The sequence below is a fragment of the Drosophila virilis genome, chromosome 4 (assembly GCF_030788295.1).
Source record: "Drosophila virilis strain 15010-1051.87 chromosome 4, Dvir_AGI_RSII-ME, whole genome shotgun sequence".
Taxonomy (NCBI): Eukaryota; Metazoa; Arthropoda; class Insecta; order Diptera; family Drosophilidae; genus Drosophila; species Drosophila virilis.
Window position 1 is genome coordinate 11,347,300 of NC_091546.1, and position 17,587 is coordinate 11,364,886.

The 17,587-nt window shown below is 50.8% G+C and overlaps 1 protein-coding gene across 10 annotated transcripts in view; it reads right to left on the reverse strand.

The window, feature by feature from the left end:
- dpy (fibrillin-like protein dumpy) overlaps positions 1 to 17,587 on the reverse strand; it is a 116,808-nt gene that overhangs the window by 11,786 nt on the left and 87,435 nt on the right. For 2 of the 10 annotated variants that reach the window (XM_032438286.2, XM_032438288.2), the window contains 17 exons: positions 17,262 to 17,573; positions 16,863 to 17,204; positions 16,509 to 16,808; positions 15,494 to 16,444; positions 15,070 to 15,387; positions 14,673 to 15,005; positions 14,297 to 14,611; positions 13,933 to 14,238; positions 13,230 to 13,874; positions 12,862 to 13,173; positions 12,471 to 12,800; positions 11,144 to 12,409; positions 10,768 to 11,082; positions 9,109 to 10,707; positions 8,731 to 9,045; positions 8,024 to 8,668; positions 6,995 to 7,963 (listed from right to left, as the gene is read on the reverse strand). The exons of 4 other annotated variants lie outside the window; for them this stretch is intronic. In XM_032438286.2, the coding sequence (XP_032294177.1) occupies positions 6,995 to 7,963; positions 8,024 to 8,668; positions 8,731 to 9,045; positions 9,109 to 10,707; positions 10,768 to 11,082; positions 11,144 to 12,409; positions 12,471 to 12,800; positions 12,862 to 13,173; positions 13,230 to 13,874; positions 13,933 to 14,238; positions 14,297 to 14,611; positions 14,673 to 15,005; positions 15,070 to 15,387; positions 15,494 to 16,444; positions 16,509 to 16,808; positions 16,863 to 17,204; positions 17,262 to 17,573 (9,573 nt within the window). Of the gene's footprint in view, positions 1 to 187; positions 6,911 to 6,994; positions 8,669 to 8,730; positions 11,083 to 11,143; positions 12,410 to 12,470; positions 12,801 to 12,861; positions 13,174 to 13,229; positions 13,875 to 13,932; positions 14,239 to 14,296; positions 14,612 to 14,672; positions 15,006 to 15,069; positions 15,388 to 15,493; positions 16,445 to 16,508; positions 16,809 to 16,862; positions 17,205 to 17,261; positions 17,574 to 17,587 lie in introns of all 10 variants that reach the window. 4 more of the 10 variants (XM_070209081.1, XM_070209080.1, XM_032438280.2 and 1 more) reach the window with 3 other exon arrangements.

Genomic DNA, 17,587 nt, shown 5'->3' on the forward strand with positions numbered 1-17,587 from the left:
GTAATGTGAGCTCTGATGGCCATTTTAAGTTTATAATAATGAGACCTTAAAAATAGAACTCAGACGAAAGGGTAAATCGTAGAATTGAGTACTGCATTGTTGCTGATTACTAAGCAAAGAACTCGCGGAAGGGTATTTGTTTTTAGTGGCATGAATTTAGTTTGCATGTTCTTATAGTTTTTCTTACGTTCTTGCGTCATTAGATGACAGCTGTGATAGGGATTGCCCACATGATATGGTTGGCATTCGCATATGGGCGCATGATTGATAACTTGACAGTATGAATTAATGCCGCAGACACCGTGACAAGGATCGCGACATATCTCGTTCACACAAGCTCGATCGCTTGTGCAGTCCGAATTGCGAATGCACTCGGGTCGACAAATCTCGTAGGGATTGCCATAATAGTCGGGCAGACATTGACAGACGCTTTGGGTATATTGCGGCTGGCAAATGGCATTCACACCACAAGGATTCGGATTACATGGTATGGGTTTAGGTAAAACTGTTGCTGGAGGTGGCGTGGATCGCACGCACATGATATACGCATCGCCCATATAACCTTCGGGGCAGTAGCAGTTAGGGCTGTGAGCTATGACGCGACACAAGGCCAGCTGACCGCAGCTACCGGGACAAGGGTCAATGCATTTGTGATTATAGCAGGTCTTGTCTCTCGCACAATCAGCGCTGCTAACACACTCGGGACGGCAATGCGGTGGTGTGCCTATGAATTCTCCGAGACAGTTGCACTCGGCGCCTTGTGGTGTGGCCACACACTTTGAGTGGGGACCGCAAGGTGATGGGTGACAGGGATTCACTTCGACGGGGTCTTTTGTGGGTGCTGGTGGCATAACTGAAAAAATTGCATTAGAGATTGCTAAGGTTTTGATGTTTTGCGGCATACCTATGGGTTGACAGGCTACTAGGGGATTACCCGTAAGCGGGGGTGGACACACGCATATGGGACTGTGGTTCTGCGAGTGGCATACAGCGCGTAAGCCACAAGCGCCTGGACACGGATTTCGACATCTGAGGTTCAAGCAGTACTTGTCAAGAGCACAATCCGAGTTACTGCTACACTCCGGACGGCATGAGGGTGGTGTGCCCTGATAACCAGGCAGACAGTAGCAAATGGCTTGCTGCTGATTTGTGCGGCATTGTGCATTGGGGCCGCACGGCGAGGGCTGGCAGGGATTGATTGGTATGCGTGGTGGTATAATGGCAGGAAGTGTACTGGGAGTTGAGGAAGGAGTTGTCATTGCCGGTTTCGGTACTGGCATTGGGTCACAGCGCACAAGGGCGTCACCGTGCATTTGAGGTGGACATGTGCAAGAGGGAATATGATTGTATGTATTGCACACAGCATTTAAGCCACAAGTGCCCGGGCATGGATCCTCGCACTTTTGCCTCCTACACGCCTTATCCTTGGTACAGTCCGTATTCAGCACGCACTCCGGACGACAGCTCACATAAGGATTTCCATGATATTCGGCCAGACAACTGCAGATGCCATTATTGCATAAAGCATTTGCTCCACAAGGTGACGGATAACAAGGATCCTTCGCTGCAGTTGGTTCGCGTTCCATAATGGCCGGCACCGGCGACTGATCGCATGAAACGAAGGGATCGCCGGTGTAGCCAGCCGGGCAAAAACAGTTAGGCACATGGTTGTGTACTCGGCATAGAGCGTTGTAGGCACAAGAGCCTGGACAAGGATCGCGACATTTTTCATTTATGCATGCCAAGTGAGCAGGACAGTCGGAGTGTACGACGCATTCTGGACGGCAATTTGGCGGAGTTCCAATGTAATTGGGTAGACAAATACACGCGGCTACTCCAAAACGATTGTGGCATTGCGAGTATGGGCCACATGGAGAGGGATAGCACGGATTGATCTCTGCACTTGGTGTCAAAATATTATTGATCGGACGTGGGGTGTTAGGTGTTGGCTGTGCAGGTGATGGATTGTTGATGATTTCTGGCATGGAATCTGGTTGTTTTACTGGGTAGTTAACATCATGCGGCGGAGTTATAGGAGTAACTCCCACTGGAGTTGGAACGAATATAGGAGGCTGTGGAGGTGGAATTACTGGGTGTGGATCTGAAGGAATATTTAAGACTTCAGGTTTTCGAGAGGGATGAGCCGATGAGGAAATAACGTTGATCGGAGGTTGAGATGTTGGGTATGTTGGTACAGATGGTATATTGATAACTCCCGGTTGTGGTGTAGGCGTCAAAGACACTGCAGATGGAATGAATACAGGAGGTTGAGGAACTGGTGGTACTGGTTGTGGGATGGAAGGAATGTTCACAGCTCCTGGCGTCTGAGACGTTTCTGGGGTTGGATGGCTCACATCATACTGCAGTACTGTTGGATACGTAGGCTGAGCTACTGAAGGAATGTTTATTACTGCTGCTTGAGGAGCAGGTGCAGAAGTTGCGGGAGGAGATGGAACGAATATAGGAGGCTGCGGTACTGATGGGACTGGCTGTAAAACTGAAGGAATATTCACAGCACTAGGTATTGTAGCTGGTTGTTCATGCGGGTAGTTTATATCATATACTGGAAGCTGAGGTGTCGGATAAGTTGGTTGTGGTATAGATGGTACATAAATAACTGTTGGTTGTGGTGCAGGCGTTGAAGTTGACGTTGCAGGCGACGGATTATGAGCAGGAGGTGTTGGTGTTGGTATAATTGGCCGTGGTAATGATGGAATATTTATAACTCCAGGTATTTGTGGTGGCGGTGGATAGTATACATCGTATATAGCTGGATGCGTTAGCTCAGGGGTTGGGACTGGTTGAGGTGCAGAATGAATATTGATAACTCCAGGAACTGCTGGTTGCGTAGGTTGTGTTGGGTAGGTAACATCAAAAACTGGAATCGGCGGTGATGGTTGTGGCGGGGAAGGTATATTTATTATCCCAGGTTTTGGTGCTGGTCTTGAAATTGGAGGTGATGGCTCAAATATAGGAGGCTGTGGAGTTGGTGTCGCCGGTAGTTGAACAGAAGGAATATTGATCACTTCTGGCTTATGAGTCGGTTGCGGTGTTGGGTAGTTTACATCGTAGGTTGGTGGCTGAGGCGATGGATAAGTTGGTTGTGGTATGGATGGTATATTGATAGTTCCCGGCTGTGGTGCAGGAGACGTTGGACTTGATGAATGTACAATAATGGGCCCCTGTGTTGTCGGATAAATCGGTTGAGGCGCTGACGGAATATTAATGACTCCTGGTTCGGGAGGTTGTGGCTGCTGTGGTGGATGGCTTATATCATGTATCGCTTGTTGAGGTGGCGGATATGTAGGTTGAGGTACTGATGGAATGTTAATTATTCCTGGTTGCGTTGCAGGTGTGGAAGGCACTGAAGGTGGGGGCACGAATATGGGAGGCTGAGAAGCTGGTGGCACCGGTTGTGGGAACGATGGAATATTCACTACTCCTGGCTTTTGCGTGGGTTGTGACGTTGGGTAGTTCACATCGTAGACTGGAGGCTGTGATGATGGATAAGTTGGCCGTGGTATGGATGCTATGTTGATAGTTCCCGGCTGTGGTGCAGGAGACGTTGGACTTGATGAATGTACAATAATGGGCCCCTGTGTTGTCGGATAAATCGGTTGAGCCGCTGACGGAATATTAATGACTCCTGGTTCGGGAGGTTGTGGCTGCTGTGGTGGATGGCTTATATCATGCATCGCTTGTTGAGGTGGCGGATATGTAGGTTGAGGTACTGATGGAATGTTAATTAATCCTGGTCGCGTTGCAGGTGTGGAAGGCACTGAAGGTGAGGGCACGAATATGGGAGGCTGAGAAGCTGGTGGTACCGGTTGTGGGAACGATGGAATATTCACTACTCCTGGCTTATGCGTGGGTTGTGACGTTGGGTAGTTCACATCGTAGACTGGAGGCTGTGATGATGGATAAGTTGGCCGTGGTATGGATGGTATGTTGATAGTTCCCGGCTGTGGTGCAGGAGACGTTGGACTTGATGAATGTACAATAATGGGCCCCTGTGTTGTCGGATAAATCGGTTGAGGCGCTGACGGAATATTAATGACTCCTGGTTCGGGAGGTTGTGGCTGCTGTGGTGGATGGCTTATATCATGTATCGCTTGTTGAGGTGGCGGATATGTAGGTTGAGGTACTGATGGAATGTTAATTAATCCTGGTTGCGTTGCAGGTGTTGAAGGTACCGAAGGTGATGGAACGAATATAGGATGTTGGGAAGCTGGTGGCACCGGTTGTGGGAACGAAGGAGTATTCTCTATTCCTGGTTTATGGGTGGCTTGCGGTGTTAGTGACGGTATATTAATGATACCCGGTTTCGATTCGTATGTTGTTGGCACTTGGGAATTTGTGGTATATGTTGTAGCTGGGTACGATGGGGTTACCGGCTGTGGCCCAGAGAAAATATAAACCACACCGGGTATAACAATTGGATAGGGTGGTGCTGGTGTATCATAAATTAAAGGTCTCACTATTGGGGGAGCTACATTTTCTGAAAGATGATTATAAAATGGACTGTTGCAGTTGACAGCTGTATCACATTGGATCTTACGTCTTTGACTCTCATAACAGCGAGTAAATGGATTTCCAGTGTGCGTTGGCTTGCAGAAGCAAATGGGGCTATGGTAATGTACTCGGCATTCGGCATTAAGACCACAGGCTCCTAAACATGGATCGGTACACTTGTACTGCACACAAGCCCTATCGAAGGCGCACTCAGAGTTTAAGGTACACTCGGGTCGGCAATAAGGTGGGCTACCATAAAAGTCAGGGAGACAAGAGCAAATAGCTTGCTTATTGCTTTCAAGACACTGTGCATTAGGACCACAAGGGGACGGCTCGCAAGAATTTATTTGATTAACAGGAGCTAAAAGGTTAGAACAAATTATGAAATTTTGACACATGATATAGGAATTGTTTGGCATGTTTCGCTTACATTGCTGTATCGCCGGCAAAGGGGCGCAGTGTTTCAATGGGTTGCCAGTGTAGCCGCTGAAGCAGCTGCATTGGGGCAGGTGGTCGACTACAGTACACTCTGCATTTAAACCACATGTGCCAGGGCAAGGATCACGGCATTTCTGTTGCACACAAGCTCTGTGCGAGGGACAATCGCTGTTGAGTACACATTCTGGACGGCAGGCTTCATAAGGATTGCCATAATAATCAGGCAAACAGATACAAGAGCCAATGCCGTGATGCTGACTGCAGAGCGCATTGGCGCCGCAAGGATTGGGCTCACAAGGATTAACCGCAGTCTGCTCATATTGCGGTGTTTTTATAACAGTCGTTGTAGGAGTCGGCGTGGGTGGGGGCGGTAATTGACAGGCAGTAAACGGATTACCAAGTAAACCTGGTGCACACACACAAATTGGCTGGTGGTTGCTGGTGCGGCATATGGCATTGAAGCCGCACAGACCAGGGCAAGGATCCTGACACTTCCGATTAATACATGCACGATCGCTGGGACAGTCGCTGTTGGAAATGCATTCGGGACGGCAATAAGGAGGCACGCCTACATGCTCTGGTTGGCAACGACAAGTTGCTACACTTTGATCACTGCTGCACTCGGAGTGAGGGCCGCAAGGCGAGGGGATGCAAGGATCAAGTGGTTCACGTTGGACTACAACCGGAGCTGGTCTAATAGGCTGGCATTGTGTGTATGGACTGCCTGTGTAGCTTGTGGGGCAAACACATTGAGGTCGGTGGTTTATCACATGACACTCAGCCTGATGGCCGCAGACTCCCGGACACGGATCGCGACAGTTTTGATTCATGCATGCCAGGCTCAGAGGACATTCTTGGTTGGTGGTGCACTCGGGGCGACAGGTTGGTGGACTGCCATAATAGCCTGGCAAACAACTGCAAATCGCTTGATCTCCAACTGAGCGACAAAGCGCGTTCGCACCACAAGGCGATGGCTGGCAGGGTTGCACTGGCGGTGCTGGCAATGTCTGCAATGGCGGTGTTTGGCACAAAACGAATGGATTGCCCTGCAGACCGCCGGGGCAATGACACATGGCCACATGGTTGTGCACTTCACATATGGCGCTATATCCACATGTGCCAGGACAGGGATCAATGCAGCGATTGCGCACGCATGATCTGTCTAAGGCGCACTCTGTGCTTAACACACATTCGGGCCGACAACCCACGTACGGATCACCCGTGTATAGTGGCAAACAGCTGCAAATGCCGTCCGCACACTGGGCATTAGCACCACAGGGCGATGGCTGGCAGGGATCTTCGGCAATTGGAGCGGGAACAGGCGGTGCTGGATAACAGCGATAGAATGGATCGCCAATATACCCGCTGGGACATGTACAGCTGGGCACGTGATTTAAAACACTGCATTGAGCGTATAGCCCACAAGCGCCCGGACACGGATCTCGGCACTTTTCATTAATGCACGAACGATGAGCGGGGCAATCGGAGTTGAGTATACATTCGGGTTGACAGTGTGGTGGCGTGCCATAATACTCAGACAGACAGCTGCAGATCGCTTGGTCATTGACCACACGGCATTGCGCGTATTGTCCGCAGGGTGTGGGAACGCACGGATTACGATATGGTTCGCGTGCCACAACGGGCTGAGGTATGGGTCGACAACGCACCAATGCATCGCCAGTGTGGCCGGGGATGCAAGAGCAATAAACTCGGTGATGTAGTGTTTGGCAGATGGCATTGTATCCACATCTACCAGGACAGGGATCTTGACATTTCTGATTGACACATGCCTTATTTGTAGGACACTCAGAATTTGTAGTACATTCGGGTCGACAGGCGGGTGGTGTACCAAAGTAATCGGGCAAGCAACTGCAAATTGCTTGATTATGAGATTCCGTACACTGAGCATTAGGACCGCAGGGCGAGGGTTCACAGGGGTTGACGTAAACCACTTTAATGGCTGTGGGAGATGTGCAAATGGGTGCAAATAATATATTGTTGGTTGAGTTAGTGCAAATTTCTGACAACTGGGAAGAATGCTTACGTTCTGACTGGTGCAGCCGGCAATGGCGATAGGGATCACCAATGTGGCCGGGATAGCAGCTGCATATAGGAACATGGTTGACGACTTGGCATTGGGCGTTAGGTGCACAGCTGCCAGGACAGGGATCACGGCAATGTTGATTAAGGCACGCCAAATGGCTCGAGCAGTCGGAGTTAAGGACACATTCGGGTCGGCAGCCTTCATAAGGATTGCCATAGTAGTTGGGCAAGCACTGGCAGGAACCAACTCTACCCTGTTGCCTGCAGACGGCATTGCTGCCGCAGGGACTAGGTACACATGGATTAATTTGATCCCGCTCGAGTGTCGGGCGCGGATAACACTTGGTAAATGGATCTCCAATATAATCAGCTATGCAAACGCAGGATGGCACATGACTGATCACCTGGCAGATGGCGGCCTGGCCGCATACACCAGGACAGGGATCGCGACACTTTTGTCCAATACAGGCCAATTGGTTGGAGCATTCCGATGAAGTAATACATTCAGGCCGGCAATTTGGCGGGGTTCCAATATAGTGCTCCAGGCACTTGCACTGCGCTTGGCTGCCATCTGGTGTGGAAGTGCACTGTGCATTTGCACCGCACGGTGAAGGCTGGCAGGGATTGACTGGATCACTTTGCAAAATTTGGGGCGGTGGTAGACGTTGGCACAACGCATATGCATTTCCCGTGTAGCCGGGCGGGCAGCTGCAATGTGGCGTGTGACGTATAACCTGACAGAGCGAGTGTTGGCCACAGGCACCAGGGCAGGGATCGCGGCAGTGCTGATTCTGGCAGGCCAAATGAGGCGCACAGTCCGAGTTGATGCTGCATTCTGGTCGACAAAGCGGTGGTGTGCCAAAGAAGCCGGCCAGGCAGGAACACACTGCCTGCTCATTTGCCACAAGGCATTGAGCATTGCTTCCACAGGGTGTTGGGCGGCATGGGTTGACGGGCACGATGGGATCAGCTAAATTATTGGGTACACAATTAAGTTTTAACAATTTTGAGGTACTACAACAAAACCTACGTTGTACTAAAGCACACTGTACAAATGCATTGCCGGATGTGCCCGGGGGACAGTGGCACATGGGCACATGGTTGCGCACCTGGCAAATAGCGCCTACGCCACAGGCGCCCGGACAGGGATCTACACATTTACTGCGCTGGCAAGCCTTGTCACGTGCGCAATCCGTGTTAAGCACACATTCGGGTCGGCAGCCAATGTAGGGATTGCCATGGAATTCAGCAATACAAGAGCATTGCCCATTGTTGCAAATAGCATTTGAGCCGCATGGCGAGGGGTTGCAGGCATCACGTGGCGGTGGGTCATTTGATGGTGGTATTGGTGCGCAGCTAACGAAAGGATTGCCTTCATAGCCTACGGGACAGCTGCAAATGGGCGTATGATTGATGGCGTTACATCGTGCTGAAATACCACAGGAGCCAGGACAGGGATCGCGACACTTTTCACCTATGCAGGCCAAGTGAGAAGCGCAATCGGAGTTTATTATACACTCTGGTTGACAGTTGGGCGGAGCACCATAGTAACCGGACAGACAGCGACACACGGCTTGACCGCTTTGAGCATGACACTGTCCAAAAGTGCCGCAGGGTGACGGCACACAAGGATCATGGATTGTATCCTTTGGATTGTCGTAGTTAATGGCGTGTGCTAAAAATATTGTTGTGTTTATATATTTGTGAGCCAAACTCATTCTGGCATCAGGATCTTACTTATTGTTCGACAACCACTGAAGGCATCACCCGTAAAACCTGGCAAGCAGCTGCAGTGGGGACTATGGTTAATCGGATGACACGCGGCATTGGGGCCACAGACTCCTGGACAGGGATCAACACAGTGGTGATTTTTGCAGGCTTTGTCAAGGGTGCACTCGCTGGAGATGGTACATTCGGGTCGACAAGCTGGTGGAGTACCTATAAAGTCTGGCAGGCAACTGCAAACCGCCTGCTGATTTGCTTCATGGCATTGGGAGTTAGATCCGCAGGGTGAGGGCTGGCAGGGATGCAGCGGAGCAGGTTCATGCAGGGCTATTAGTAAAAACGTCGGGTAAATACGATGAGTGAAAGATATGCCATATTTGAGTTGCTTACGTTCGGGGATGACATTGCAGTAGCTATAGGGATTACCCTCATAGCCATTAAGGCAATTGCAATGCGGCAGATGATGGCGCACATGGCATATGGCATTGGGACCGCAGATACCCGCGCATGGATCGCGGCAATGCTGATTGACACAGGCCAAATTGCTTGGGCAATCCGAATTCAAAATACATTCTGGTCGGCAGCCGTCGTAGGGATTGCCAAAGAATTCAGGCAAGCATTCACAGGCGCCAGCGCCATTCAACTCGCTACAGATCGCATTTGAGCCACAAGGACTTGGTACACAGGGCGTAGGTGATTCAATAATATCACGCTGTACATCGCAATTAATGAAGGGATTGCCAGTATAGCCTTTGAAGCAGACGCACATGGGCGTATGATTGATGACGTAGCATTCGGCATTGTTGCCACATACGCCCGGACAAGGATCACGGCATTTTTGGTTAAAGCATGCCAGATTTGTAGGGCAGTCAGCGTTGCTAACGCATTCAGGCCGACAGTTGGGCGGTATTCCCATGAAACCAACAAGGCAGCTGCATTGAGCATTGTTTCCAACGTTGCGGCATTCGGAATTCGGTCCACAAGGCGAGGGCTTGCAGGGATCAACCACATCGTGTGTTAGAGGCGGCGGCGGCTGTGGATGGCATACTATGAACGGATTCCCAGTGTAGGAGCTGATGCAACGACAGTTCGGGCTGTGATTAAGAACTCGGCATTCAGCGTTTTGACCGCAGGCACCCGGACAAGGATCGTTGCAACGCTGCTGCAGACAAGCCAAGTGTAGTGGACACTCTTCATTGCTAATACATTCCGGACGACATGATGGTGGCACACCCACAAATTGTGGCAGGCAGGAGCAGACAGCTTGTCCATTAATATTTCGACACTGTGCATTGGGTCCGCAAGGTGATTGTTGACAGGGATCGGAAACAACACGTGGAGGCGGCGGAGGCAATGGCAAGCATTGTACAAAAGCATTGCCCGTCATTTCAGCTGGGCAGTGGCACAAGGCCACATGATTGTGAACCTCACATATTGCGTTCGAGCCGCATGTGCCCGGGCAGGGATCAATGCATTTTTGGCGCACGCAGGCGAGATTCTGGGCACACTCCGTGCTCAATATGCATTCCGGACGACAGCCAACCGATGGGTTTCCATGGAATTCGGGTAGACAGCTGCACTGTCCCTGGCTGCAAACACTATTGGGACCACACCTTACATGGAGGCATGGATCGTCATTTATCACAGGTGGTCGGGGTACTGTTGGTGGGGCTTGACACGAAACGAACGGATTGCCAGTCAATCCCGGTACACACTGACAAACGGGGATATGATTTATGACCAGGCACTGAGCATTGAAGCCACAGGCGCCTGGACAAGGATCACGGCAGCGCTGGTTTTGACAGGTCAGATGAGCGGGGCAGTCAGCATTGATACTACACTCGGGTCGACAGTTAGGTGGGCTGCCAAAATAGTTTGGCAAGCAACTGCAAACAGCAGTGCCTTGAGTATCGTGACACTCAGCATATTGACCACATGGCGAAGGAACACAAGGATTCGTATATGTATTCAACTGGACAATGGATGGGGCTGTAAGCAGGGTAAGAAAATATGATTTGGAGCTTATATCGACCACATGGTAGCTCTTACGTGGTGCAGGGTAGCAGCGCGTGAAAGCATCCCCTTGGAAGTTTGGACGGCAGCTGCAAATAGGCGCATGGTGGTAGACACGACAGTCGGCATTGGTACCACAGACGCCAGGACATGGATCCCGACACTTTTGATTAATGCAGGCCTTATCTGAAACACACTCGCCACTGGTCACACATTCAGGTCGGCAGTTGGGCGGTGTGCCCACATAATCCGGCAAACATGAGCAGACAGCTTGGTCGTTCTTCTCGAGGCACTGGGAGTTTGGACCACAGGGTGAGGGCTGACAGGGATTTGCATACTCTTTCACAATGGCTAAAGGACAATAGGTCTTGTATATGATTTTGTATGGGATTTCTGTTAGCTTTACACTTACGTTTCTCGGGGAGCTGACAGTATCGATAGGGATCACCAACGAAAGACTTTAGGCAATGGCATGTGGGTAGGTGGTTAAGAACCTGACAAGCAGCATTTAGACCGCACACACCCGGGCAAGGATCGCGACATTTCAACTGTTGACATGATTTGTCTAACGGACAGTCGCTATTGGAGACGCACTCAGGTCGACAAGCTTCATATGGATTGCCATGGTAGTCGGGTAGGCATTGACAGGTGCCTGCATTGCCCTCCTGACGGCATTGCGCATTGGCACCACAGGGATTTGGATAACAGGGCTGTGTGCTTTCCTCTTTTTGAGTAATAGGAGTTTGGTGGCAGTTGGTGAAAGGATCGCCTGTATAACCAGGAGCACAATAGCACATGGCCACATGGCTAAGCACATGACAAACGGCATTGACTGCACAAGCACCCGCGCAGGGGTCCACACATTTTTGATTAACACACGCTTTATCGAATGTGCATTCCGAGTTAGTGACGCATTCCGGTCGACAGTTAGGCGGTGCTCCAATGTAAGTGGTTAGACAGCTGCATTGAGCTTGGTCACTCACAGCCCGACATTCGGCGTAGGGTCCACATGGCGAGGGCTGACAAGCGTGCTTTACAGGAATGACATCTCTCTGTGGTGGTGTTGGCAAACAGCCAAGGAAAGGATTGCCAATGTGCAGTGGTGGACAACTACATATGGGTGCATGGTTGACTACATGGCAGAGTGCATTGTATCCACAAGTGCCTGGGCAGGGATCGATGCATTTTTGCTGCTGGCATGCTAGACTAGGCAAGCAATCCGAGTTGCGTGTACATTCTGGACGACAGCTAGGTGGGCTCCCCACATAATCTTCAATGCAGGAACAAACGGCGTTACCATTGAGCTCACGACAACGACTGTTAGGTCCACATGGTGAAGGTGCACAAGGATTTTTCGGTGGCAGGAATTGTTTTGGCGGTGTTTCACACTGGATGAACGCATTGCCTGTCATGGCTGTTGGACAACGGCACATGGCAATATGATTAAGTACATCACATATGGCGTTAGGAGCACAGGTTCCTGGACAGGGATTGATGCACTTATTGCGGACACACGCACGATCACGAGGGCAGTCGGCGTTAAGTACGCATTCTGGACGGCAACCCACATAGGGGTCACCTTGGTATTCGGCTATACACGTGCAAACACCATTTTTACACTGGGCATTGAATCCACATGGTGAGGGATTGCAGGGATCGTCGGTCACAATGGGCTTGGCTATAGTTAAGATATCAAAATTGATGAAAGTGGACCCAAACATTTGTGTTGTTTTTCTTACGTGGTTCAGGATGGCAGGATGTAAATGGATGCCCTACATAACTGACGGGACATTGACAGCTGGGCACGTGGTTGCGCACAGTGCAGATCGCATTGTAGGCACAGGAACCAGAGCACGGATCAACGCAGCGCTGGTTTATGCATGCCAGACTGGGTAGACATTCGGCACTCTGTGAGCATTCGGGTCGGCAACTCGGCGGTACCCCAAAATAGCCAGACAGGCAGCTACATATGGCCTGACCATTTAACTGACGACATTGAGCATTAGCTCCACATGGGGACGGCTGACAGGGATCACGCACAGGTTCATGTAGCAGCTGGGTGGGTGGTGCTAAATTTACCGTATAATTGGGTCAGTAGATGTGGCACAGAGCATAGACCAATTGACTTACGAGGTACGGGATAGCATCGCGTGAACGGATCTCCGGTATATCCTGACTGGCAGGCGCACATCGGAGCATGATTTGTGGCATGACATAGCGCATTGCTGCCGCAAGCGCCAGGACAAGGATCAGAACATTTGTGCTGTACGCAGGCCATGTCGAAGTTACATTCTGATGACAGTGTACACTCAGGACGACAACCAGGAGGAGTGCCTACGTAGTCGGGCAAACATGAGCAAACAGCCTGTTCATTAACCTCTTTGCACTGACTATTGGGACCGCAGGGTGAGGGATGGCAGGGATTAACATACTCGCGAATGGCTGGAAAAATTAAATGTGTCCAATAAGGGTGGAAATCAAAGCCAAGAGATGCTTACGTTTCTCTTCAAGAGTGCAGTAGCGATAGGGGTCACCCACATAGTTGCTAAGGCAATTGCAAGTTGGCAAGTGATTTCTCACATAACACTCGGCATTGTGGCCACAGCTGCCAGGGCAAGGATCACGGCACTTTTGATTAACACAGGCTCTATTAGATGGACAGTCTGAATCAAGCACACATTCGGGGCGGCAGCCTTCATAGGGATTGCCATAGTACTCGGGTAGACATTGGCAAGAGCCAATGCCATTTCGTTGATGACACTCGGCAAAAGTGCCGCAGGGATTGGGATTGCAAGGCTGTATCATCTCAGGTGGCTCATGTTGAATTGGTAAGCAGAGAACGAAAGGATTACCGCTATAACCTTGTTGACAGTAGCACATAGCGCTGTGACTAAGCACATGGCATACAGCACCGACGCCGCAAAGGCCTGGACAAGGATCCGTGCAACGATTATTTCTGCAAACCCGGGATGAAGCACAATCAGAGTTAGACAAGCACTCGGGTCGGCAGTTTGGTGGAGTTCCAAAGAAGCTCTCAAGACACGAACAGGATGGTATATCCCCATTACGTTGGCACTCACTATTAGGACCGCAAGGGGACGGTTGGCATGGATCCCGGGTCACAATATCCCGCAGTGGTTCGACTGTAGTTTTGACAGTTGCATCAATTAAGTTGAATTGTGTGGAATTTTGAGAACTTACTAATTATGTGGCACTGCACAAACGGATTACCCGTATAGCCAGGCTGACAGCTACAGAAGGGACTGTGACTGACCACCCTGCATTCGGCGTAAGCCCCACAAGCGCCTGGACAGGGATCAACGCAATGTTGATTCTGGCAAGCACGACTGGGGGCACAGTCATAATTGGTGGTGCACTCGGGTCGACAAGATGGTGGTACGCCATAATAATTTTGTAGACAGCTGCAGATGGCCTGACCTTGCCTTTCTCGGCATTCAGCGTTTGCACCACACGGTGATGGTTGGCAGGGATTCTGATAGACGGTCACTGAAGAGCGGTTTCAGTAGATTAGTTATTTGTCTCAAGGGTGGAATTATAAACATACTTTGTAGGGCACTGCATTGAATAAATGCATTGCCAGTCATGCCCACAGGACAGTGGCACATGGCAATGTGATTGAAAACCTCGCAAGTGGCCCCGACGCCACATGTGCCCGGGCAGGGATCAACACATTTTTGCTGTACACAAGCGTGATTGCGAGGGCATTCAGAGTTGAGGACGCATTCTGGACGACAAGCGATGTAAGGGTCGCCCTGATATTCGGCAATGCACATGCACTGGCCTTCTCCCGAGCAGACTGCATTGCTGCCACAGGGACTGGGATTGCAAGGATCTCTGGGTTCTTCATAGGCTCGTGGCGCTGTATAAATTGTAGATGTGTTGATGTACTGGAGGTCGAAAGCTTTAACCCAATTGCTTACGTGGTGCAGGCTGGCAAGCCACAAAGGCATCCCCAACGTAGCCGTGCAGGCAAACACAGCTAGGCGTATGATTGATCACACGACACTCAGTGTACTGACCGCAGGCTCCAGGGCAGGGATCAAGACACCGTTCGCCAATGCAAGCCAGGTGACTGGCGCAATCAGCATTGATGGTACACTCAGGTCGACAATGCGGCGGTGTGCCTAAATAATTGGTCTGGCAGGAACAAATCGCCTGTTCATGGTAACTACGACATGTAGCGTACAGGCCACAAGGTGAGGGTTCGCAGGGATCCCTATAGGGCGCCACATCTCGAAGCGGCGGTGGTGGAGCTAATATTTCGACAAATTCGTGTTACATAGACTGTTTATAGATGTTTGCAGACAGTTTTCTTACGTGTTGGTCGAGGTAGGCAGCGTACGAAAGGATCGCCCATCAGGCCTGCAGGACATATGCAAACGGGACTGTGATTGTGCACCTGACAAGTCGCTTGATGGCCGCAGACACCCGGGCATGGATCGACGCACTTGCGATTGATACATGCCCTGTTGGCTGGGCACTCAGCGTTCGAGGTACACTCGGGTCGACAATTGGGTGGCGCTCCCTTAAATTCGGGAAGACAGGAGCAAACCGCTTGACCCTGCACCTCTCGACATTGGGCATTCGAGCCACAAGGCGAGGGCAGACATGGATTAACATACTCGTGAACAAGTGCTAGAGTTAGGGTTAGGCAAATAGATAATACGCTTCGAATTAGTAACTACAACAGCTACGCCAAGTTAGATAGACAACTCTACTTAATAGATTGAAACTAGCTTACGTGCTGCAGGCTGGTTACAGTAGCGATATGGATCTCCAACATATCCCGCGACGCAGGAACACATCGGCGTATGATTGACGACATTGCATTCGGCATTCTGTCCACAGCTACCTGGACAGGGATCGCGACACTTTTGCTGCTGACAGGCAAGATTCGATGGGCAGTCCGAATTAAGAATACATTCCGGGCGGCAACCCTCATAGGGGTTACCGAAGTAATCGGGCAGGCATTGACATGCTCCGGCACCATTGCGCTGTATGCACTCGGCATTGGCACCGCATGGCGATGGTTGGCAAGGATTAATAATCTCCACATCCTTTTCAATTGGCTGGCACTGTGTAAAGGGATCGCCCGTCAGTCCAGCGTCACAAACACACATAGCTGTATGTGAGACAACGCGACAAATAGCGTTGGCGCCACAAAGGCCCGGACAAGGATCGCGACACTTTTGATTAATACACGCCCGATTACTAGGACACTCGGAATTCACGACACATTCCGGTTTGCAGTAAGGTGGCGACCCCACAAACTCTGCAAGACACGAACAGGATGGTGTCTCCCCAATGGCGCGGCACTCAGCGTTGGCTCCACAAGGTGATGGACGACAAGGATCTTCGGGCACAGTGTCACGCTGTGGTGGCTCGATAATTACCTGGCAGCCCAAAAATGGATTACCTGTATAGTGTGGCAAGCAGGTGCAGAACGGATTGTGATTGACTACACTGCATGTCGCACTGCGACCACAGGCGCCGGGGCATGGATCGACACACTTTTGATTCACACAGGCAAGCTGAGCAGAACACTCCGAGTTGCTAGTGCACTCAGGCCGACATAATGGTGGTGTGCCTACATATCCAGGCACACAGGAACAGACGGCCTGTTTATTGGCCTCTCGACATTGCGAATTCGGTCCGCATGGCGAAGGCTGGCAGGGCTGTACGACGGCAGCTGCTGTCAAGTGAAAGATTCAAATTGGTCACTCCAATTGGTCACTTTAGAATTGTGTCATATTTACGTGTTATAGGCTGACACTGAAGGAATGCGTTGCCTGCATAGCCTTCGGGGCATGTACACATCGGTATGTGATTAATCACGGTACATAAGGCGTTGGGTGCACATGTGCCTGGGCAGGGATCGAAACACTTGTGCCGAGCGCAAGCGCGATCTCGCGGACAGTCCAAGCTAGTCAGGCATTCAGGACGACAACCGCTGTAGGGATCACCTTGATACTCAGGCAGACAGGTACACGTCCCAGCATTACATATGGCATTGGGACCACACGGTGAGGGATTGCAAGGATCGTCGGCTTCCACAGCTATAGAGCAAGAGATTATGGTACTGTTGGCATTGTTTTTAGTACCAAGCTTACGTTTTGGTGGTGGTTCCGGCTGACAATGGCTGAATGGATCGCCGGTATAACCTGCTGGGCATGTGCAGCTTGGTGTGTGATTGATGACACTGCAAATGGCACCAAAGCCGCAGGAACCAGGGCAGGGATCCTGACATTTTTCATTTATGCAGGCCTGACTGCTGGGACAGTCTGAGTTAATACGACACTCGGGGCGGCAGTTGGGTGGCACGCCTAGATAACCATTCAAACAAGAGCACGATGGGGCCTCGCCATGTGGACGACACTCGGAGTACGGACCGCAAGGTGAAGGTACACAAGGATCAATCGGTTGCTGTTGCACAACTGCTGTGGGCGGCGCGGCTTTACCCAGATCGAAATGTTTAAAATTATATATTGGAAGACAAGCGGAGCACTTACGAGGTATAGGTAAACAGCGATAGAAGGCATCGCCAGTATAACCATTGCGACACGAACAAATAGGACTATGGTTGACCACACGGCATAGGGCATTCTCGCCACAAGTACCTGGACAGGGATCTACACACTTCTTGCCTACACACGCCTTGTCCACCGCGCACTCCGATGATATGGTGCATTCGGGTCGGCAGGCTGGCGGTGCACCCACATACTCGGGCAGGCAAGAGCAAACAGCCTGCTCATTGCTCTCCCGGCACTGGGAGTTGGGGCCGCAGGGTGAGGGCTGGCAGGGATTCACATACTGCTTGATAGCTATGAAGGAAAGT